We start from the raw sequence: 24,196 nt of genomic DNA on the forward strand, positions 1-24,196 counted from the left end.
GGCACATTTTGTGTTTGGCACATCCTACAACACCATGCTCCACAACATGTACACTTTCATCCAAACTACAGTGTACAGCATCGATGCTGGCAAGGTCAAAGAGAGCCCTCGTGTTGCTGAAATCAGGGCGAGGTTACTTCATTAGTGCTTGAAGTTTCTCCTCGAACATGAAGTGTTTTGTTTGTCAGGCTGAGTTATCGAGTTCAAATATGCTTGTTAGGCATTTACGATTAGTTCACGGTTACTTGCCTGGAAAAAAATCTCCCGGCTTAAATGTGCTCAGACTGGATGTGGCTGTGCGTTTGGTACGTTTTCTGGTTTTAGGAAACATTTAAACACAAAACACACTGAGTATATTGACCAACAGGTTGACCCTGATGTTTATTTAAGCAGCATTGGAGAGGCAGTGACCACTAATGTAGAGGAGACAGCTACAACGTCACGGACAGTTAATGAACACGAGGTAGCCACATCTACTCTGTTGAAAAAAGTCCAACAGGAGCACTCTAGATATGTGTGCCTCTGCTGTTGCACAACTAAAAGCAGCTGGATTAAGTCAATCTACTGTAAATAGTTTTGTTTCCTCCATGGAAGAAGTGTTTTGAGATTCAAAGTCAAGCTACAGATGCAGCTTTGCAGTGCTTATCTCCACAGGAAACTGAAAATAAGAACAGAATAGAACAATCTTTGCAAAAGTTGGAAAACCCTTTCACACCCTTAAATTCAGAAGCTAAACGAAATAAACACTTCAAAGAGAAATGGGGAATCGTAGAACCTGTTGAAAAGGTGCTTGGCACAAGATTTGACAGCAGAAGAAACAAAACAACTGGGACATACGATCAGGTCGTTGTAACTGACAAGTTTGCATATATTCCTATTTTAGAAACACTAAAGGCCATTTTTCAAAACCCAGAACTTGCAGACATGTTCAAGCCCAGGCACATGCCCAAGGAAGGTGTGTATGCAGACTTGAGAGATGCCGCCTATTTTAAAAAAAAAGTCCCTTATTCTCTATAGAAAAAGATGCCATACAGATCCAGCTATTTTATGACGACTTTGAAACAGCAAACCCCTTGGGGGTCTAAAAAGGGTATACAAATTAGGTGCTATATACTTTACATTAAGGAATTTTCCCCCAATCTTTAATTCATCATTGATAAATATTCATTTGGGTGCTCTTTTCCATGCGCAGGGACATCAAGCGTTATGGTTTTAATTTGATACTTGAGCCACTTGTCAGTGATCTTAAAGTACTTCGAGACAGAGGGACTTAAAGTTCCCAGATTGAAAGATGTGATTCACGGTACCATAGTTCAGGTCACTGGTGATAATCTTGGGTTGCATGGTTTATTTGGCTTTGTGGAGTCATTTGGGGCAAGGTATTGTTGTCGTTTCTGTCTCCTTGAGAAAGATTGTTTTCAAACTGTGTTCTGTGAAGATGATCCAAAAGTTGTACTACGAACTATCGAGATGCACAAACTGCACTGTCAAACTTTACAAACAGATCCTACACTACCTCATATCTATGGTGTCAAACGCATTTGTCTGCTGAATTCACTACGGTATTTTAATACAGCCAACAATTTTTCTGTAGATATAATGCACGATATTTTAGAAGGAGTTGCTCAGTTTGAAGTCAAACTTGTCCTGCAGTACATTAAGGAAAACTTCCTAAATGCTGAACAACTGGCTGGTAGAATACATGCTTTTGACTATGGATACAATCAGCAGCGAAACCGTCCACCTAGAGTAAAGTTGTTTGATGGAAGTAATGATTTGGGGTTGAATGCTATACAGTCTTGGTGCTTATTACGTAATATGCCTTTGCTATTTGGTGATTTAATACAGTCAGATGACCAGCACTGGCATCTTCTACTTTTGCTTCTACACATTGTTAACATTGTATTTTCCCCAGTCCTTACAGAAGGCATGACCATTTACCTCAAACATTTAATCATTGATCATCATCAGCTCTTCAAGCAGTTGTTTCCTGCAATCAATCTCTTACCAAAGCATCACTTCATGATTCATTACCCTCGTAATATAAAAAACATCGGCCCAGTTCTGCACAATGGTGCATGCGTTATGAAGCTAAACATAATTTTTTTAAGAAGCAATTAAAAAGCTTTAAAAATGTAACAAAAACATTAGCCAAAAAGCACCAAAGTTGTATGGCAATGTATCGAGAGTCCTTTAGCAAGGAAAGATTAACTTTAGGTTCGGGGAAGATGGTAACACTTAGTGAGCTCAAAGAAGGTCCCGAGATTGCTTTAAAATGTGGGTCTGTATTGTCTACCAGTGTGTTTTCTGCCAAGTGGATCAAACATCATGGTACAGAGTACCGCCGTGACTTCATTATCTGTACTGAGGTAGCATTTGAGATGCCTGTATTTTGTAAAATCAAAATTATTGCTGTGAAAGATGACTGTGTATTGCTCTGTGGAGGAACTGATGGAAACAGTGTGTTTTGATTACCATTACTATGCCTTTAAGGTCAGGATGCATCCAGACAGGGTTCAAAAAGGTGATCAACATTACTGAACTGTGTTACTTTAAACCTTTTGATGTTCAAATGAAGTATGGAACGACAGATTCCTCCTTGTATGTTGTTCCCTATTGCCATTTTATGGAAACCTAAGGTCAATGTTTTAAAAAAGGGATTTGTATTCTTAATATATTTTAGCCTGACATAGTTGAGCTGTTAATAAAAATTTGAAATGCATTATTTTGTGGTAAGTTGTGATTTTTACTCACTTAATGGAGTATTTGGTGTAATTTGACACTAAAAAGTGTAAAATGAATACTGCTGAGATTTATTTCCGTGACACTATACGGTGTTAGAATTTGACTCTATTTGAGCTTGTTTTTCACTGCAAGATAGTCAATTATCAACACAATAGTGTGTAACATCAACACTTATCAGAGTTATTTTAACCTTGAGTGTCAACTCCATGCAGTGTTAAACTGGACTGGAATCAAACTCAATCAGAGTTGATTTGTTATTTTAGAAGAGTAAATGATTAACTCTTCCAAGGGTAATATTTACACTCTCCAGTGTTATTTAACCTTTAGTGTAAAATTAAAATAACACTATTCAGTGTAAGCGAGTGTTAAATTTTTACTCTATTTAGAGTTAATTTAACTCTAAAATGTTAACACTATGAAAAGAGTCAAATTAACACTATTTCAGGGTGGGACCATATACACTCAGAAATAGTGTTAAATTTAACTCTTTAAGTGTTACTTTAACACTTCAAAATTTACTGTGTACTCTGTTAATTATTTATGACTAAGTCGCTTTGGATAAAAGCGTCTGCTAAATGGCATATTATTATTATTATTATTATTATTATTATTATTATTATTATGCATAGTCACTTTAACTCTACCCACATGTAAATATTACTTCAACTACCTCAACTAGCCGGTGCCCCCGCACATTGACTCTGCACCGGTACCCCCCTGTATATATAGCCTCCCTACTGTTATTTTATTTTACTTCTGCTCTTTTTTTCTCAACACTTTTTTGTTGTTGTTTTACTTTACTTTTTTTATTAAAAAGAAATGCACTGTTGGTTAAGGGCTGTAAGTAAGCATTTCACTTTAATGTCTGCACCTGTTGTATTCGGCGCATGTGGCCAATAAAATTAGATTTGATTTTAGATTTGATATAGATTAATTAGCCAAATATTTGCATCGTCCAATAGCCTATTTAAAATTACCCACCTTACATTCGGATCAGTTTGGACAGTTTGCACATTCGGATCGAAATTGTTATTAATTAATATCGTCATCCCTTTTTAGTTTCTTTGCCCATGACAGAACTATATTTCTCCCTCCCAGTCCTTTTTCCATACAACCTCATCTGTAATTGTAAAGTGAGTTTCCTATAAACAATAGATACAGTATTATATTCCTTCCCTTTAGCCAGGTAAAGACTGATTGTCTTTTTTTATAATCTGCTAAACCATTACAATTGTAACTAGCTATACTTATTTCACCACTTGCCATAATGAGATACAAGTTTCAATTATACTTACCATAATGTATGGCTGTAAACTTACTACCAAAAAGTACCATGATGATCAAGCTGCTAGACACCCTGAATTAATCCATACTTACCAATACTACCAGAATCAATGTGTGACATCTATCCATAGCTCTACCATAATATATGTACTGCTAAACATACTGCAGCTGATACTAACTCTAAGTAAACCTCCAATTGTCTAATTACAAGGACTTTTCTTCTTGAATTTCTGAGCCTCAAGTTCAATTGGCTACTTCAATATCCTTGTATTGTTTAAATTGCAGGTGTAACATGGAAAACAAACTATATTTTTCATGTTATTTCATTACCAGATCATATTGTGAATAAGCCCACTAGGCTATGTAAATTTTTGTCATTATATCCAGAATAATTAATAGGAATAGCGTTGCGTGTCTTTGCGTTTTGGTACACCAGAAGTACATTAATTTCCAATGGAACGCTGCGTTTGCCTTGCAGCATTGCGTTGCAGAGGCAGTTGCAGTACGTTCTATGTGGTGCATACGTTCGATTTATGGAACGAATGTGTCAAACTGTATGCATAAACGGGTTGACAGAAATGGTAGCAGAAGGTGAATGTTGAACTTTTGTTGCACACATATCTAGATGATGCTGCATACTATTTCGCGCAATTTCAAAGCATAAAAGTCTATCCTACACAATTCCGCTCAGGAGACTCCGTGTCCAATCTGAGTTTAAAGAAAACATGAACACATTACCTTGATGCTTTCTCTGTTAAATCTAAGGAGACCCTGCTGTAATTAAATCAAGCAGACAACAACAGATTATCAACCTCAATTTGCTAGGGATATTAGATCCAAGGTGGATCCAGGCACAACTGTCTTCAACAGCATAACGACACCCAAATATTCCTGGACATTCCTCGTGAACAGATTTTTTCCAGCACTTGGGCTGTTGTTGCATAGCATGTGCTATCACACCAGCTGTTCATCACTTGACTTTCATTTGGAAAATTCCTTCCTGGATCAGATGATATCATGGTGACTCTTTCTGTTAGAAGCATTCGATTTTGCAATTGCATTTATTATTTTGGATTTGTGTGCCCATGAAAACAGTTTTCACCCCATAAAATAAGGAGACATCAAATGTTATGTACTTACACTGCACTTCTGATATCTCTATAGCCTACAAAAAAACTGTCCAACAGCTAGATCCAGGATTCTTACAGGGTTAATGTTCAATGTTTAATTGAACAGATTAATGCTTAATATATGAAATAATTACAATTTACACTGCCATAAATGCAAGGACAGAAAAGTAATGTTTTATGTCACACGATTTTGGACAAATCCGTAAAGATAACGAGTTACATAGGTTTTAAATCAACTCGTGAATTTTACTGAATACAGCTATTAACCCCCTTATATCTTAATACAATGGCATGAAACATTTTTGCAGATTATTCAATGATTTATCAACAGCTGTAACAAGTTGTCCAGTGTAGGAAATCCTAGTTTATAGAAAGACCCAATTTAAGGGTAGTAGGATTCACTTTCATGTATGCCCAGTAGGGAGCAGTAATAGTAAAGTATTTTCATACTCCGTGGTGTTTTGGTCTTTTCGAGTTTCCGTATGTGCAACCGCAATATTATTTCATAGTCATGAAAAGCATTCATTTAACTACAGACAGGTACATATATTTTCTTTCTCTCTCTCTCTATATATATATATATTTATCTATCTAAGCATGTATGAGCTTTATAATATTTGATGACAAGTTGGGTGTGTAGCTAACTATACAAGCCATCTGTTTGCCGGCTAGAACTATTTTAGCCAAATTTAATCTTAGCGACTGTCTTAAACAACATGTAGCTAACGTTAGGCCTGTTAGAACACAACATTTGTTATGAAATTTACATTCAAATCACTACGGAATCCTAGCCTCATGATTGAAGCCTGTGTCTTTGGTGCTAACATTAGCAATACTAGCTAGCTAAGTAGCTAACCCTGCTTCATCTGAAAGTGTTTTCAACAATAACAGACAATACAGACTAAGCGACTGTAAGCAACCATCTGTCAACACTGTAGTCCTATTGCAACTAATAACAAGTATGACGTTAACGAAAATATAGGCAACTTCGTCGGTGATGGTGGGAGTGGTTTTGCAGTATGGAATCATGTGAGTTTGAGCCTTGAACAACAGAAAAATATTGGTATAAAATGACTAAATATCATTCTATAGGCTTTTGAGCGTCTTTAAAACATTTCCCAGATGTTATTAGACGAAGATAACCAGAGCAACATATAGGGAGTTCCAATATGATCAGAAAACTACAGATGGGTTATATAGATACACTACATGACCAAAAGCATTGTCATGCTGAAACATGAAAGGGCCTTTCCCAAACTGTTGCCACAAAGTTGGAAGCACAGAATCGTCTAGAATGTCATTGTATGCTGTAGCGTTAAGATTTCCCTTCACTGGAACTAAGGGGCCTAGCCCGAACCATGAAAAACAGCCCCAGACCATTATTCCTCTTCCATCAAACATTACAGTTCGCACTATGCAATGGGGCAGGTAGCGTTCTCCTGGCATCCGCCAAACCCAGATTTGTCCATTGGACTGCCAGATGGTGAAGCGTGATTCATCACTCCAGAAAACGCGTTTCCTCTGCTCCAGAGTCCAATGGTGGCGAGTTTACACCTCTCCAGCCGATGCTTGGCATTGCGCATGGTGTTCTTAGGCTTGTGTGCAGATGCTCGGCCATGAAAACCCATTCATGAAGCTCCCGATGAACAGTTCTTGTGTTGACGTTGCTTCCAGAGGCAGTTTGGAACTCTGTAGGGAATGTTGCAAACGAGGACAGGTGATTTTTACACGCTCTTCAGCATGTACAGTTGAACGGGGCAGCTCTAGCAGGGCAGAAATTTGACGAACTGACTTGTTGGAAAGGGGGCATCCTATGACGTTGCCACATTGAAAGTCACTGAGCTCTTCAGTAAGGCCATTCTACTGCCAATGTTTGTTTATGGAGATTGCATGGCTGTGTGCTCGATTTTATACACTTGTCAGCAACGGGTGTGGCTGAAATAGCCAAATCCACTAATTTGAAGGGGTGTCCACATACTTTTGCATATATAGTGTAGCTGAAAATGACTAACCTTAATTTTATTAGTCATCTTAGGGATCCTACTTGAAAACGTCACAGAAGCTATTTCTGGTTTTGCTCATCACTAAACAGTCAATAGATATGAAATCATGTCTACGTATTTTTCACTTTCGACTACAAATTGAGATTTGTAAAAAAGTTTTTGGAAACGGATATTCATACCGTCATTTTGTTACCAAACTTTGCATAATGTCTACTGAAAAAAACACATTTACTTAAACTTAGAAATTAATTGATTTTGTTTGATATACAGTACATTTCAAAGTGAAAAATCAGAGTATTTTGATCTTTTGGGTGGTATGTTTTGTTATTGACAGGTCACGAGTCTGTTCATCTGCTGAAGATGGATCAATATGGGAGATATGAAAGCAGTGGTCAGCCAGAAGAGCTTTTTGTAGGTTAACCCATATTTTATGCATTCTTCAAAATAAGAACATTTAATTTTACAATATCTAAAACAATCGGCTATCAATTAACAAGTGTTATTGGTCCAATTAAGTTTATTCACCAACCATGGTCTGTTCTAGGATCACTCATTGCATTGGAGCGAGGTTAAAGAGGAGGTTGAAGAATGTCCGATATCAGCTGTGTCATTAGGAGTTGAAACGTCCCAGGTTTGTCCAAAGGAGGACTCCGATGAACAAGATCCTTCCTTTGACACAGTTTCAGACATCCATGGAGTCACAGAGCAAGAGTGTGGACATAAAGGCATAACATATCTCAAAGTAAAGGTAAGTATCTCCTCAACACTGTTCAAGCCCAGTTACAAGGCCCAGAGTTGTTAGAATGATACTGAATGAACTTTGTTTTCTGTGTCAGGTGCTGCCTTCTCCAGTCCCAGTCAAAGAGGAGTCTGAAGAATTCTCCCTTCTGCCAGTAGATGAAGAGGAAGTTGCTTTAATTACAGTGAAGAAGGAAGAGCATGAAGACTGGTTGAAATCAGAAGATGAGGATGTTGTGAAAGTGTCAGTGCCTTGGGAGCCGTTGAAAACACCATCATCATCATGCTCAGATACAGAGGACAGTAAGATGGAAAGTGATAATGTGGGGGTGAGTTCAAGCATTTAATAACAGACTGAGTGGAATAGATATGTTTTGAGATGTTTGTAGGGTCAAACTAAAAGTTTCTTCATTCCACTAATTGTTTTGACCGTTCTGCACTATACCTATTATTAGCTGTGTACGACAAATCTAGCTTTCAGTCTTCATTCTTTCTGCCACTATGTGACTGCATTTGGAGTGGGCTACTGACATAAACAAGAAATAGGCCAGGTATAGGTGTGGCGACAATATCTAAATTTAAGCCTATAGCTTCATAATAAAGTTAAGATTTCACAAACACAAAGCATAGCTTTCTTGAGCAGCTACAGTACTAGCTTGAGTGCTGGGCCTAGTTAGTATTTAGCCCCTTCTTAAAGGTAACTGACTTTCTGACTGAACTGAATCCCCCCTCATCTCTGCTTCAAAGGACTGTGAAAACCATGAGCGTGGTGTTTCAATAGGAGTGAAAATTGAAGATTGCAGAAGGACATCATTGGATCCAGGGACGGCACCAGATACAGATGAGAAAGCTAATGCTGTTGATTTCAGTGAGTACCGTTGGTGGGGTGGGGTTGCAGTTATGGTGTAGAGATATAATAGTGTTACATTTCTCATTAACTATGGGTCTATAATGAAGTAGAACTGCAATTCATTTGATAATGTTCTCTCTTTCCTTAAGGTGACTTTGAAGAGGTGTCCTCCTTCTACTCCTGCCCCCATTGTGCAATCGGCTTCACCATAGAACGCTTTTTCCTTGGGCACCTCAAGAGGGACCACCCTAAAGATTACATCGCAATGCTGAAGTCTGGAAAAATCAAAGCCTATAAAAGAGGGAGTTTACGGGTGACCCCAGCCACATGCCCGCAATGTGGCAAGAGCTTCACCAATAAATATGTTATGCAAACGCATCAGAGGACTCATGCAGGGAAGAAATCCCATCACTGTGCAGACTGTGGGAAGAGCTTTGTCTACGCTGATGGACTTAAAAGACACAGATGGACTCACACTGGTGAGAGACCATATAAATGCTCTTGAGTGTGGGAAAGGATTCAATCAGGACGGAACTTAAAACGTCACCAACTATTCTGTAGAGGTACAAATATGATCTTTAGTGTGTATGTGTCAGAGGATGGCAATAAATAACATTATGAATATATAACTAGATCGTAATTGTACATGAAGTACAATTGATGGGACTTGCTTTCACTCTTTAAAAGTATTTTGGTGGTAGATAATTAAAAAGTTTTACTTTAGTATTTAAAGCAAATAAGTTTTAAAGTATGTATGGTATAGAAAAACGTTATAGTAGTGATAGTGTCTGCAATAGTAATGGTGGTGACACGTTATAGTTGAAAAAGTAAGTAAATTAAAAGTTAGAATAGCCTGAACATATTAAAGTCAGTTTGTTGTATATAGCTTGAACGGTTTAAGAGTTACTATTGGTGGGTTATATTATGCTAATTTATATAGTGACAGACGATACAAATGTTTAAGAATTGAAAGTTAGGATAGCGTGGACATGTGAAAGTTGGTTTGGTGGCTTTAGCTTGAGTGGTTCAAGATTTAATGTTGCTGAGTTATTTTACGCAAATGTAGTTATAGTTGATAAAAGTTTTAAATAATTTGTCGTTAGGATAGCCTGAATATGTGAAAGTTGGTTTGGTGTATCTAGCTTGAACAGTTCAAGAGTTATAATTATTGTTGGTAGTAATTATATGGAAATGTAAGTAGTTATCATTTATAGTGCAGACCAGAGCTAGACCAGAGCTAGTGCGAGGCAGAGCTAGCTACGCCCAGGACCAGAGCTCGACCAGAGCTAGTGCAGACCAGAGCAGTTGTTGTGGTCACAGTAGTGATCAGTAGTTTTGTGGTCAGTAGTTGTGGTTCAATAGTTGTGTGGTCAGTAGTTGTGTGGTTGTGGTCAGTAATCCTGGTGGTCAGTAGTTATGGTGATTAGTTGTGTGGTTGTGGTCAGAAGTTGTGTGGTTGTGGTCAGAAGTTGTGTGGTTGTGGTCAGTAGTTGAGTGGGTCAGAAGTTGTGTGGTTGTGGTCACAAGTTGTGTGGTTGTGGTAAGACATTGTGTGGTTGTGGTCGGTAGTTGTGTGACTGTGGTCACTAGATTTGGTCAGAAGTTGTATGGTTGTGGTCAGTTGTTGTGTGGTTGTGGTCAGTTGTTGTGTGGTTGTGGTCAGTAGTTGTGTGGTCACAATTTGTTTGGTTGTGGTCAGACGTTGTGTGGTTGTGGTCAGTAGTTGTGTGGTTGTGGTCAGAAGTTGTGTGGTTGTGGTCAGTAGTTGTGTGGTTACTCGATGTGGTCAGTAGTTGAGTGGTCAGTAGTTGTGTGGTTGTAGTCAGTAGTTGTGTGGTTGTGGTCAGTAGTTGTGTGGTTGTGGTCAGTAGTTGTGTGGTTGTGGTCAGTAGTTGAGTGGGTCAGAAGTTGTGTGGTTGTGGTCAGTAGTTGTGTGATTGTGGTCAGACATTGTGTGGTTGTGGTCGGTAGTTGTGTGACTGTGGTCACTAGATTTGGTCAGTAGTTGTGTGGTTGTGGTCAGTAGTTGTGTGGTCAGTAGTTGTGTGGTTGTTGTCAGTAGTTGTGTGGTTGTGGTCAGAAGTTGTGTGGTTGTGGTCAGTAGTTGTGTGGTCACTAGATTTGGTCAGTAGTTGTGTGGTTGTGGTCAGTAGTTGTGTGGTTGTGGTCAGTAGTTGTGTGGTTGTGGTCAGTAGTTGTGTGGTTGTGGTCAGTAGTTGTGTGGTTACTCGATGTGGTCAGTAGTTGAGTGGTCAGTAGTTGTGTTGTCAGTAGTTGTGTGGTTGTGGTTAGTAGTTGTGTGACTGTGGTCACTAGATTTGGTCAGCAGTTGTGTGGTAGTGGTCAGAAGTTGTGTGATAGTGGTCAGAAGTTGTGTGGTTGTGGTCAGTTGTTGTGTGGTTGTGTGGTCAGTAGTTGTGTGGTCACAATTTGTGTGGTTGTGGTCAGAAGTTGTGTGGTTGAGGTCAGTAGTTGTGTGGTTACTCGATGTGGTCAGAAGTTGTGTGGTCACAAGTTGTTTAAATAATTTGTCATTAGGATAGCCTGAACATGTGAAAGTTGGTTTGGTGTATCTAGCTTGAACAGTTCAAGAGTTATAATTATTGTTGGTAATAATTATATGCAAATTTATAGAAATGTAAGTAGTTATAATTTATAGCGCAGACCAGAGCTAGACCAGTAGTTGTGTAGTCAGTAGTTTTGTGGTTGTGGTCAGTAGTTGTGTGGTTGTGGTCAGTAGTTGAGTGGGTCAGAAGTTGTGTGGTTGTGGTCAGTAGTTGTGTGATTGTGGTCAGACATTGTGTGGTTGTGGTCGGTAGTTGTGTGACTGTGGTCACTAGATTTGGTCAGTAGTTGTGTGGTTGTGGTCAGTTGTTGTGTGGTTGTGGTCAGTAGTTGTGTGGTCACAATTTGTGTGGTTGTTGTCAGTAGTTGTGTGGTTGTGGTCAGACGTTGTGTGGTTGTGGTCAGAAGTTGTGTGGTTGTGGTCAGTAGTTGTGTGGTTGTGGTCGAAGTTGTGTGGTTGTAGTCAATAGTTGTGTGGTTACTCGATGTGGTCAGTAGTTGAGTGGTCAGTAGTTGTGTCGTCAGTAGTTGTGTGGTTGTGGTTAGTAGTTGTGTGACTGTGGTCACTAGATTTCAGTCAGCAGTTGTGTGGTAGTGGTCAGAAGTTGTGTGATAGTGGTCAGAAGTTGTGTGGTTGTGGGCAGTTGTTGTGTGGTTGTGTGGTCAGTAGTTGTGTGGTCACAATTTGTGTGGTTGTGGTCAGAAGTTGTGTGGTTGAGGTCAGTAGTTGTGTGGTTACTCGATGTGGTCAGAAGTTGTGTGGTCAGCAAGTTGTTTAAATAATTTGTCATTAGGATAGCCTGAACATGTGAAAGTTGGTTTGGTGTATCTAGCTTGAACAGTTCAAGAGTTATAATTATTGTTGGTAATAATTATATGCAAATTTATAGAAATGTAAGTAGTTATAATTTATAGCGCAGACCAGAGCTAGACCAGTAGTTGTGTAGTCAGTAGTTTTGTGGTTGTGGTCAGTAGTTGTGTGGTTGTGGTCAGTAGTTGAGTGGGTCAGAAGTTGTGTGGTTGTGGTCAGTTGTTGTGTGATTGTGGTCAGACATTGTGTGGTTGTGGTCGGTAGTTGTGTGACTGTGGTCACTAGATTTGGTCAGTAGTTGTGTGGTTGTGGTCAGTTGTTGTGTGGTTGTGGTCAGTAGTTGTGTGGTCACAATTTGTGTGGTTGTTGTCAGTAGTTGTGTGGTTGTGGTCAGACGTTGTGTGGTTGTGGTCAGAAGTTGTGTGGTTGTGGTCAGTAGTTGTGTGGTTGTGGTCAGAAGTTGTGTGGTTGTGGTCAATAGTTGTGTGGTTACTCAATGTGGTCAGTAGTTGAGTGGTCAGTAGTTGTGTGGTTGTAGTCAGTGGTTGTGTGGTTGTGGTCAGAAGTTGTGTGGTTGTGGTCAGTAGTTGTGTGGTTGTGGTCAGTAGTTGAGTGGGTCAGAAGTTGTGGTTGTGGTCAGTAGTTGTGTGATTGTGGTCAGACATTGTGTGGTTGTGGTCGGTAGTTGTTTGACTGGTCACTAGATTTGGTCAGTAGTTGTGTGGTTGTGGTCGAAGTTGTGTGGTTGTGGTCAGTAGTTGTGTGGTTACTCGATGTGGTCAGTAGTTGTGGTCAGTAGTTGTGTCGTCAGTAGTTGTGTGGTTGTAGTCAGAAGTTGTGTGGTTGTGGTTAGTAGTTGTGTGGTTGTGGTTAGTAGTTGTGTGACTGTGGTCACTAGATTTGGTCAGCAGTTGTGTGGTAGTGGTCAGAAGTTGTGTGGTAGTGGTCAGAAGTTTTGTGGTTGTGGTCAGTTGTTGTGTGGTTGTGTGGTCACAATTTGTGTGGTTGTGGTCAGAAGTTGTGTGGTTGAGGTCAGTAGTTGTGTGGTTACTCGATGTGGTCAGAAGTTGTGTGGTCACAAGTTTTTTAAATAATTTGTCATTAGGATAGCCTGAACATGTGAAAGTTGGTTTGGTGTATCTAGCTTGAACAGTTGAAGAGTTATAATTATTGTTGGTAATAATTATATGCAAATTTATAGAAATGTAAGTAGTTATAATTTATAGCGCAGACCAGAGCTAGACCAGTAGTTGTGTAGTCAGTAGTTTTGTGGTTGTGGTCAGTGGTTGTGGTCAGTAGTTGAGTGGGTCAGAAGTTGTGTGGTTGTGGTCAGTAGTTGTGTGATTGTGGTCAGACATTGTGTGGTTGTGGTCGGTAGTTATGTGACTGTGGTCAGAAGTTGTGTGGTTGTGGTCAGAAGTTGTGTGGTTACTCGATGTGGTCAGTAGTTGAGTGGTCAGTAGTTGTGTGGTTGTAGTCAATAGTTGTGTGGTTGTGGTCAGAAATTGTGTGGTTGTGGTCAGTAGTTGTGTGGTTGTGGTCAGTAGTTGAGTTGGTCAGAAGTTGTGTGGTTGTGGTCAGTAGTTGTGTGATTGTGGTCAGACATTGTGTGGTTGTGGTCGGTAGTTGTGTGACTGGTCACTAGATTTGGTCAGAAGTTGTGTGGTTGTGGTCAGAAGTTGTGTGGTTGTGGTCAGAAGTTGTGTGGTTGAGTTCAGTAGTTGTGTGGTTACTCGATGTGGTCAGTAGTTGTGTGGTCACAAGTTGTGTGGTGGTGGTCAGTGGTTGTGGTCAGAAGTTGTGTGGTTGTGGTAAGACATTGTGTGGTTGTGGTCGGTAGTTGTGTGACTGTGGTCACTAGATTTGGTCAGAAGTTGTATGGTTGTGGTCAGTTGTTGTGTGGTTGTGGTCAGTTGTTGTGTGGTTGTGGTCAGTAGTTGTGTGGTCACAATTTGTTTGGTTGTGGTCAGACGTTGTGTGGTTGTGGTCAGTAGTTGTGTGGTTGTGGTCAGAAGTTGTGTGGTTGTGGTCAGTAGTTGTGTGGTTACTCGATGTGGTCAGTAGTTGAGTGGGTCAGTAGTTGTGTGGTTGTAGTCAGTAGTTGTGTGGTTGTGGTCAGTAGTTGTGTGGTTGTGGTCAGTAGTTGTGTGGTTGTGGTCAGTAGTTGAGTGGGTCAGAAGTTGTGTGGTTGTGGTCAGTAGTTGTGTGATTGTGGTCAGACATTGTGTGGTTGTGGTCGGTAGTTGTGTGACTGTGGTCACTAGATTTGGTCAGTAGTTGTGTGGTTGTGGTCAGTAGTTGTGTGGTCACAATTTGTGTGGTTGTTGTCAGTAGTTGTGTGGTTGTGGTCAGAAGTTGTGTGGTTGTGGTCAGTAGTTGTGTGGTCACTAGATTTGGTCAGTAGTTGTGTGGTTGTGGTCAGTAGTTGTGTGGTTGTGGTCAGTAGTTGTGTGGTTGTGGTCAGAAGTTGTGTGGTTGTGGTCAGTAGTTGTGTGGTTACTCGATGTGGTCAGTAGTTGAGTGGTCAGTAGTTGTGTTGTCAGTAGTTGTGTGGTTGTGGTTAGTAGTTGTGTGACTGTGGTCACTAGATTTGGTCAGCAGTTGTGTGGTAGTGGTCAGAAGTTGTGTGATAGTGGTCAGAAGTTGTGTGGTTGTGGTCAGTTGTTGTGTGGTTGTGTGGTCAGTAGTTGTGTGGTCACAATTTGTGTGGTTGTGGTCAGAAGTTGTGTGGTTGAGGTCAGTAGTTGTGTGGTTACTCGATGTGGTCAGAAGTTGTGTGGTCACAAGTTGTTTAAATAATTTGTCATTAGGATAGCCTGAACATGTGAAAGTTGGTTTGGTGTATCTAGCTTGAACAGTTCAAGAGTTATAATTATTGTTGGTAATAATTATATGCAAATTTATAGAAATGTAAGTAGTTATAATTTATAGCGCAGACCAGAGCTAGACCAGTAGTTGTGTAGTCAGTAGTTTTGTGGTTTTGGTCAGTAGTTGTGTGGTTGTGGTCAGTAGTTGAGTGGGTCAGAAGTTGTGTGGTTGTGGTCAGTAGTTGTGTGATTGTGGTCAGACATTGTGTGGTTGTGGTCGGTAGTTGTGTGACTGTGGTCACTAGATTTGGTCAGTAGTTGTGTGGTTGTGGTCAGTTGTTGTGTGGTTGTGGTCAGTAGTTGTGTGGTCAGTAGTTGTGTGGTCACAATTTGTGTGGTTGTTGTCAGTAGTTGTGTGGTTGTGGTCAGACGTTGTGTGGTTGTGGTCAGAAGTTGTGTGGTTGTGGTCAGTAGTTGTGTGGTTGTGGTCAGAAGTTGTGTGGTTGTGGTCAATAGTTGTGTGGTTACTCGATGTGGTCAGTAGTTGAGTGGTCAGTAGTTGTGTCGTCAGTAGTTGTGTGGTTGTGGTTAGTAGTTGTGTGACTGTGGTCACTAGATTTGGTCAGCAGTTGTGTGGTAGTGGTCAGAAGTTGTGTGATAGTGGTCAGAAGTTGTGTGGTTGTGGGCAGTTGTTGTGTGGTTGTGTGGTCAGTAGTTGTGTGGTCACAATTTGTGTGGTTGTGGTCAGAAGTTGTGTGGTTGAGGTCAGTAGTTGTGTGGTTACTCGATGTGGTCAGAAGTTGTGTGGTCACAAGTTGTTTAAATAATTTGTCATTAGGATAGCCTGAACATGTGAAAGTTGGTTTGGTGTATCTAGCTTGAACAGTTCAAGAGTTATAATTATTGTTGGTAATAATTATATGCAAATTTATAGAAATGTAAGTAGTTATAATTTATAGCGCAGACCAGAGCTAGACCAGTAGTTGTGTAGTCAGTAGTTTTGTGGTTGTGGTCAGTAGTTGTGTGGTTGTGGTCAGTAGTTGAGTGGGTCAGAAGTTGTGTGGTTGTGGTCAGTTGTTGTGTGATTGTGGTCAGACATTGTGTGGTTGTGGTCGGTAGTTGTGTGACTGTGGTCACTAGATTTGGTCAGTAGTTGTGTGGTTGTGGTCAGTTGTTGTGTGGTTGTGGTCAGTAGTTGTGTGGTCAGTAGTTGTGTGGTCACAATTTGTGTGGTTGTTGTCAGTAGTTGTGTGGTTGTGGTCAGACGTTGTGTGGTTGTGGTCAGAAGTTGTGTGGTTGTGGTCAGTAGTTGTGTGGTTGTGGTCAGAAGTTGTGTGGTTGTGGTCAATAGTTGTGTGGTTACTCGATGTGGTCAGTAGTTGAGTGGTCAGTAGTTGTGTCGTCAGTAGTTGTGTGGTTGTGGTTAGTAGTTGTGTGACTGTGGTCACTAGATTTGGTCAGCAGTTGTGTGGTAGTGGTCAGAAGTTGTGTGATAGTGGTCAGAAGTTGTGTGGTTGTGGGCAGTTGTTGTGTGGTTGTGTGGTCAGTAGTTGTGTGGTCACAATTTGTGTGGTTGTGGTCAGAAGTTGTGTGGTTGAGGTCAGTAGTTGTGTGGTTACTCGATGTGGTCAGAAGTTGTGTGGTCACAAGTTGTTTAAATAATTTGTCATTAGGATAGCCTGAACGTGTGAAAGTTGGTTTGGTGTATCTAGCTTGAACAGTTCAAGAGTTATAATTATTGTTGGTAATAATTATATGCAAATTTATAGAAATGTAAGTAGTTATAATTTATAGCGCAGACCAGAGCTAGACCAGTAGTTGTGTAGTCAGTAGTTTTGTGGTTGTGGTCAGTAGTTGTGTGGTTGTGGTCAGTAGTTGAGTGGGTCAGAAGTTGTGTGGTTGTGGTCAGTTGTTGTGTGATTGTGGTCAGACATTGTGTGGTTGTGGTCGGTAGTTGTGTGACTGTGGTCACTAGATTTGGTCAGTAGTTGTGTGGTTGTGGTCAGTTGTTGTGTGGTTGTGGTCAGTAGTTGTGTGGTCACAATTTGTGTGGTTGTTGTCAGTAGTTGTGTGGTTGTGGTCAGACGTTGTGTGGTTGTGGTCAGAAGTTGTGTGGTTGTGGTCAGTAGTTGTGTGGTTGTGGTCAGAAGTTGTGTGGTTGTGGTCAATAGTTGTGTGGTTACTCGATGTGGTCAGTAGTTGAGTGGTCAGTAGTTGTGTGGTTGTAGTCAGTGGTTGTGTGGTTGTGGTCAGAAGTTGTGTGGTTGTGGTCAGTAGTTGTGTGGTTGTGGTCAGTAGTTGAGTGGGTCAGAAGTTGTGGTTGTGGTCAGTAGTTGTGTGATTGTGGTCAGACATTGTGTGGTTGTGGTCGGTAGTTGTTTGACTGGTCACTAGATTTGGTCAGTAGTTGTGTGGTTGTGGTCAGAAGTTGTGTGGTTGTGGTCAGTAGTTGTGTGGTTACTCGATGTGGTCAGTAGTTGTGGTCAGTAGTTGTGTCGTCAGTAGTTGTGTGGTTGTAGTCAGAAGTTGTGTGGTTGTGGTTAGTAGTTGTGTGGTTGTGGTTAGTAGTTGTGTGACTGTGGTCACTAGATTTGGTCAGCAGTTGTGTGGTAGTGGTCAGAAGTTGTGTGGTAGTGGTCAGAAGTTTTGTGGTTGTGGTCAGTTGTTGTGTGGTTGTGTGGTCACAATTTGTGTGGTTGTGGTCAGAAGTTGTGTGGTTGAGGTCAGTAGTTGTGTGGTTACTCGATGTGGTCAGAAGTTGTGTGGTCACAAGTTGTTTAAATAATTTGTCATTAGGATAGCCTGAACATGTGAAAGTTGGTTTGGTGTATCTAGCTTGAACAGTTGAAGAGTTATAATTATTGTTGGTAATAATTATATGCAAATTTATAGAAATGTAAGTAGTTATAATTTATAGCGCAGACCAGAGCTAGACCAGTAGTTGTGTAGTCAGTAGTTTTGTGGTTGTGGTCAGTGGTTGTGGTCAGTAGTTGAGTGGGTCAGAAGTTGTGTGGTTGTGGTCAGTAGTTGTGTGATTGTGGTCAGACATTGTGTGGTTGTGGTCGGTAGTTATGTGACTGTGGTCAGAAGTTGTGTGGTTGTGGTCAGAAGTTGTGTGGTTACTCGATGTGGTCAGTAGTTGAGTGGTCAGTAGTTGTGTGGTTGTAGTCAATAGTTGTGTGGTTGTGGTCAGAAATTGTGTGGTTGTGGTCAGTAGTTGTGTGGTTGTGGTCAGTAGTTGAGTTGGTCAGAAGTTGTGTGGTTGTGGTCAGTAGTTGTGTGATTGTGGTCAGACATTGTGTGGTTGTGGTCGGTAGTTGTGTGACTGGTCACTAGATTTGGTCAGTAGTTGTGTGGTTGTGGTCAGAAGTTGTGTGGTTGTGGTCAGAAGTTGTGTGGTTGAGTTCAGTAGTTGTGTGGTTACTCGATGTGGTCAGTAGTTGTGTGGTCACAAGTTGTGTGGTGGTGGTCAGTGGTTGTGGTCAGAAGTTGTGTGGTTGTGGTAAGACATTGTGTGGTTGTGGTCGGTAGTTGTGTGACTGTGGTCACTAGATTTGGTCAGAAGTTGTATGGTTGTGGTCAGTTGTTGTGTGGTTGTGGTCAGTTGTTGTGTGGTTGTGGTCAGTAGTTGTGTGGTCACAATTTGTTTGGTTGTGGTCAGACGTTGTGTGGTTGTGGTCAGTAGTTGTGTGGTTGTGGTCAGAAGTTGTGTGGTTGTGGTCAGTAGTTGTGTGGTTACTCGATGTGGTCAGTAGTTGAGTGGTCAGTAGTTGTGTGGTTGTAGTCAGTAGTTGTGTGGTTGTGGTCAGTAGTTGTGTGGTTGTGGTCAGTAGTTGTGTGGTTGTGGTCAGTAGTTGAGTGGGTCAGAAGTTGTGTGGTTGTGGTCAGTAGTTGTGTGATTGTGGTCAGACATTGTGTGGTTGTGGTCGGTAGTTGTGTGACTGTGGTCACTAGATTTGGTCAGTAGTTGTGTGGTTGTGGTCAGTAGTTGTGTGGTCACAATTTGTGTGGTTGTTGTCAGTAGTTGTGTGGTTGTGGTCAGAAGTTGTGTGGTTGTGGTCAGTAGTTGTGTGGTCACTAGATTTGGTCAGTAGTTGTGTGGTTGTGGTCAGTAGTTGTGTGGTTGTGGTCAGTAGTTGTGTGGTTGTGGTCAGAAGTTGTGTGGATGTGGTCAGTAGTTGTGTGGTTACTCGATGTGGTCAGTAGTTGAGTGGTCAGTAGTTGTGTTGTCAGTAGTTGTGTGGTTGTGGTTAGTAGTTGTGTGACTGTGGTCACTAGATTTGGTCAGCAGTTGTGTGGTAGTGGTCAGAAGTTGTGTGATAGTGGTCAGAAGTTGTGTGGTTGTGGTCAGTAGTTGAGTGGGTCAGAAGTTGTGGTTGTGGTCAGTAGTTGTGTGATTGTGGTCAGACATTGTGTGGTTGTGGTCGGTAGTTGTTTGACTGGTCACTAGATTTGGTCAGTAGTTGTGTGGTTGTGGTCAGAAGTTGTGTGGTTGTGGTCAGTAGTTGTGTGGTTACTCGATGTGGTCAGTAGTTGTGGTCAGTAGTTGTGTCGTCAGTAGTTGTGTGGTTGTAGTCAGAAGTTGTGTGGTTGTGGTTAGTAGTTGTGTGGTTGTGGTTAGTAGTTGTGTGACTGTGGTCACTAGATTTGGTCAGCAGTTGTATGGTAGTGGTCAGAAGTTGTGTGGTAGTGGTCAGAAGTTTTGTGGTTGTGGTCAGTTGTTGTGTGGTCACAATTTGTGTGGTTGTGGTCAGAAGTTGTGTGGTTGAGGTCAGTAGTTGTGTGGTTACTCGATGTGGTCAGAAGTTGTGTGGTCACAAGTTTTTTAAATAATTTGTCATTAGGATAGCCTGAACATGTGAAAGTTGGTTTGGTGTATCTAGCTTGAACAGTTGAAGAGTTATAATTATTGTTGGTAATAATTATATGCAAATTTATAGAAATGTAAGTAGTTATAATTTATAGCGCAGACCAGAGCTAGACCAGTAGTTGTGTAGTCAGTAGTTTTGTGGTTGTGGTCAGTGGTTGTGGTCAGTAGTTGAGTGGGTCAGAAGTTGTGTGGTTGTGGTCAGTAGTTGTGTGATTGTGGTCAGACATCGTGTGGTTGTGGTCGGTAGTTATGTGACTGTGGTCAGAAGTTGTGTGGTTACTCGATGTGGTCAGTAGTTGAGTGGTCAGTAGTTGTGTGGTTGTAGTCAATAGTTGTGTGGTTGTGGTCAGAAGTTGTGTGGTTGTGGTCAGTAGTTGTGTGGTTGTGGTCAGTAGTTGAGTTGGTCAGAAGTTGTGTGGTTGTGGTCAGTAGTTGTGTGATTGTGGTCAGACATTGTGTGGTTGTGGTCGGTAGTTGTGTGACTGGTCACTAGATTTGGTCAGTAGTTGTGTGGTTGTGGTCAGAAGTTGTGTGGTTGTGGTCAGAAGTTGTGTGGTTGAGTTCAGTAGTTGTGTGGTTACTCGATGTGGTCAGTAGTTGTGTGGTCACAAGTTGTGTGGTGGTGGTCAGTGGTTGTGGTCAGAAGTTGTGTGGTTGTGGTCAGTAGTTGTGTGGTTACTCGATGTGGTCATTAGTTGTGTGGTTGTGGTCATTAGTTGTGTGGTTGTGGTCAGAAGTTGTGTGGTTGTGGTCAGTAATTGAGTGGGCAGTAGTTGTGTGGTCAGAAGTTGTGGGTGTGGTCAGTAGTTGTGTGGGTGTGGTCACTAGATGTGGTAAGCAAATGTGTGGTTGTGGTCAGAAGTTGTGTGGGTGTTGTCAGAAGTTGTGTGGTTGTGGTATGTGGTTCAGTTATGTGGTCAATATTTGGGTTGTTTTGGCCAGTAATTGTGGTCACTCTTCACCATCATCATAATTTTTGCCTTCTGTGTCTGTGAGTAACTAAATGCGGTAACTAAAACAGCTATATTGTTAGATCCGTACCGGATATTTATGTTATTATTTCAGATTTGAATATCAGAGAAGTAGACCAAGATATCATATAACTTTTTGTCTAAGTTGTTAGAAAAGTGATCAAAGTAGATTATATTTGTCCAAAGTTGTATTTTTGCATTACAGTGAATGGCAGTTGGAAGTGATGTCACAATAGGGAGCTTTAGAATGTTGAGAAAATACCATGAAAGTGAATGAAGATTGTCAAAAATAAAGACTAAAAAATTTATAACATTAAAAGTATAAAAGATATCAAAAAGTTGTAAACAAGCAACTTGAGTGAGACCATTCTGCAAGTTTTAAAGTTTGAATGGCGTTTCTAGCTTAAACGGTGTAGGAGGAGTAGCGTGCCGAAGAAGTATAACGAAGATTAAAGCTGGGGCTTTGTGGTCAGCAGTTATGTGGTTGTGATCAGAAGTTGTGTGGATGTGGTCAGTAGTTGTGTGGTTGTGGTCAGCAGTTGTGTGGTTGTGGTCAGAAGTTGTATGGTTGTTGTCAGTAGTTGTGTGGTTGTGGTCACTAGATGTGGTCAGAAGTGTGGTTGTGGTCAGTAGTTGTGTGGTTGTGGTCAATAGATGTGGTAAGCAGTTGTGTGGTTGTGGTCAGAAGTTGTGTGGGTGTCAGTAGTTGTGTGGTTGTGGTCAGTAGTTGTGTGGTTCTGGTCAGACATTGTGGTTTTGGTCACTAGATGTGGTCATAAGTTATGTGGTCAGCAGTTGTGTGGTTGTGGTCAGCAGTTTTGTGGTTGTGGTCAGAAGTTGTGTGGTTGTGGTCAGTAGTTGTGTGGTTGTGGTCAGAAGTTGTGTTGTTGTGTGGTTGTGGTCAGCAGTTGTGTGGTTGTGGTCAGAAGTTGTGTGTATGTGGTCAGTAGTTTTGTGGTCAGTGGTTGTGTGGTTGTGGTCAGAAGTTGTGTGGCTGTTAGTAGTTGTGTGGTTGTGGTCAGCAGTTGTGTGGTTGTTTTCAGTAGTTGTGTGGTTGTGGTCACTAGATGTGGTCAGCAGTTGTGTGGTTGTGGTCAGAAGTTGTGTGGCTGTTAGTAGTTGTGTGGTTGTGGTCAGCAGTTGTGTGGTTGTGGTCAGCAGTTGTGATTCTGGTCAGACGTGTGGTTTTGGTCACTATATGTGGTCAGAAGTTGTGTGGTCAGTAGTTGTGTGGTTGTGGTCAGTAGTTGAGTGGTCAGTAGTTGTGTGGTTGTGTAGTTGTGGTCAGCAGTTGTATGGTTGTTTTCAGTAGTTGTGTGGTTGTGGTCACTAGATGTGGTCAGCAGTTGTGTGGTTGTGGTCAGAAGTTGTGTGGCTGTTAGTAGTTGTGTGGTTGTGGTCAGCAGTTGTGTGGTTGTGGTCAGCAGTTGTGATTCTGGTCAGACGTGTGGTTTTGGTCACTAGATGTGGTCAGAAGTTGTGTGGTCAGTAGTTGTGTGGTTGTGGTCAGTAGTTGAGTGGTCAGTAGTTGTGTGGTTGTGGTCAGAAGTTGTGTGGTTGTGGTCAGTAGTTGAGTGGTCAGTAGTTATGTGATTCTGGTCAGACGTGTGGTTTTGGTCACTATATGTGGTCAGAAGTTGTGTGGTCAGTAGTTGTGTGGTTGTGGTCAGTAGTTGAGTGGTCAGTAGTTGTGTGGTTGTGGTTGTGGTCAGTAGTTGTGTGGTCATTAGTTGTGTGGTTGTGGTCAGTAGTTGAGTGTTCAGTAGTTGTGTGGTTGTGGTCAGAAGTTGTGTGGTTGTGGTCAGTAGTTGAGTGGTCAGTAGTTATGTGGTCAGAAGTTGTGTGGTTGTAGTCAATTGTGTGGTTGTGGTCACTAGATGTGGTCAGTAGTTGTGGCTAGGTTCCTGTGGTTAGTATTTGAGTGGTCAGTAGTTATAAGGTCAAAAGTTGTGTGGTTGTGGTCAGAAGTTGTGTGGCTGTGGTCAGAAGTTGTGTGATCAGTAGTTGTGTGGTTGTGGTAAGTAGTTGAGTGGTCAGAAGTTGTGTGGTTGTGGTCAGTAGTTGTGTGGTCAGCAGTTGTGTGGTTATGGTCACTAGATGTGGTCAGCAGTTGTGTGGTTGTGGTCAGTAGTTGTGTGGTCAGAAGTTGTGTGGTTGTGGTCAGCAGTTGTGTGGTTATGGTCACTAGATGTGGTCAGCAGTTGTGTGGTTGTGGTCAATAATTGTGGTCAGTAGTTTGGCTAGGTGCTTGTGGTCAGTAATTGTGGTGGTCAGTAGTTATGGTGATTTAGATGTGTGGTCAGTAGTTGTATGGGAAGAACTTGTGGTTGTGGTCAGTAGTTGTGTGGTTGTGGTCAGAAGTTGAGTGGTCAGTAGTTGAGTGGTCAGAAGTTCTGGGGTTGTGGTCAGTAGTTGAGTGGTCAGTAGTTATAAGGTTTTAAGTTGTGTGGTTGTGGTCAGAAGTTGTGTGGTTGTGGTCAGTAGTTGTGTGGTAGGGGTCAGTAGTTGTGTTCAGTAGTTGTAGCTAGGTGCTTGTGGTCAGTAATTGTGGTGGTCAGTAGTTATGGTGATTTTAGATGTGTGGGCAGAAGTTGTGTGGTTGTGATCAGTAGCTGTGTGGTTGTGGTCGCTAGATGTGGTCAGAAGTTGTGGTCAGAAGTTGTGTGGTCAGTAGTTGTGTGGTTGTGGTCAGTAGTTGTTTGGTTGTGGTCCCCAAATTTGGTCAGAAGTTGTGTGGTTGTGGTCACTAGATGTGGTCAGCAGTTGTGTGGTCAGTAGTTACAGTGGGGGAAAAAAGTATTTAGTCAGCCACCAATTGTGCAAGTTCTCCCACTTAAAAAGATGAGAGAGGCCTGTAATTTTCATCATAGGTACACGTCAACTATGACAGACAAAATGAGATTTTTTTCTCCATAAAAATCACATTGTAGGATTTTAATGAATTTATTTGCAAATTATGGTGGAAAATAAGTATTTGGTCAATAACAAAAGTTTATCAATACTTTGTTATATACCCTTTGTTGGCAATGACACAGGTCAAACGTTTTCTGTAAGTCTTCACAAGGTTTTCACACACTGTTGCTGGTATTTTGGCCCATTCCTCCATGCAGATCTCCTCTAGAGCAGTGATGTTTTGGGGCTGTCGCTGGGCAACACGGACTCTCAACTCCCTCCAAAGATTTTCTATGGGGTTGAGATCTGGAGACTGGCTAGGCCACTCCAGGACCTTGAAATGCTTCTTACGAAGCCACTCCTTCGTTGCCCGGGCGGTGTGTTTGGGATCTTTGTCATGCTGAAAGACCCAGCCACGTTTCATCTTCAATGCCCTTGCTGATGGAAGGAGGTTTTCACTCAAAATCTCACGATACATGGCCCCATTCATTCTTTCCTTTACACGGATCAGTCGTCCTGGTCCCTTTGCA

The 24,196-nt window shown here is 41.4% G+C and overlaps 1 protein-coding gene across 2 annotated transcripts in view; it reads left to right on the forward strand.

Annotated features, from left to right (window-relative positions):
* The first annotated feature begins 5,623 nt into the window (after positions 1-5,623).
* Positions 5,624-24,196, forward strand: part of LOC121533371 (zinc finger protein 431-like) — a 43,532-nt gene continuing 24,959 nt past the window's right edge. Inside the window, exons 1-6 of one of the 2 annotated variants that reach the window (XM_041839250.1) lie at positions 5,624-5,699; positions 7,497-7,573; positions 7,707-7,910; positions 7,999-8,229; positions 8,648-8,768; positions 8,900-9,229. In XM_041839250.1, coding sequence (XP_041695184.1) covers positions 7,523-7,573; positions 7,707-7,910; positions 7,999-8,229; positions 8,648-8,768; positions 8,900-9,229 — 937 coding nt within the window. In that variant the 5' untranslated portion in view covers positions 5,624-5,699; positions 7,497-7,522. Of the gene's footprint in view, positions 5,700-5,950; positions 6,189-7,496; positions 7,574-7,706; positions 7,911-7,998; positions 8,230-8,647; positions 8,769-8,899; positions 9,230-24,196 lie in introns of those variants that run through there. The other variant, XM_041839249.2, reaches the window with a different exon arrangement.

This window comes from Coregonus clupeaformis, chromosome 20, assembly GCF_020615455.1.
Source record: "Coregonus clupeaformis isolate EN_2021a chromosome 20, ASM2061545v1, whole genome shotgun sequence".
Lineage (NCBI taxonomy): Eukaryota > Metazoa > Chordata > Actinopteri > Salmoniformes > Salmonidae > Coregonus > Coregonus clupeaformis.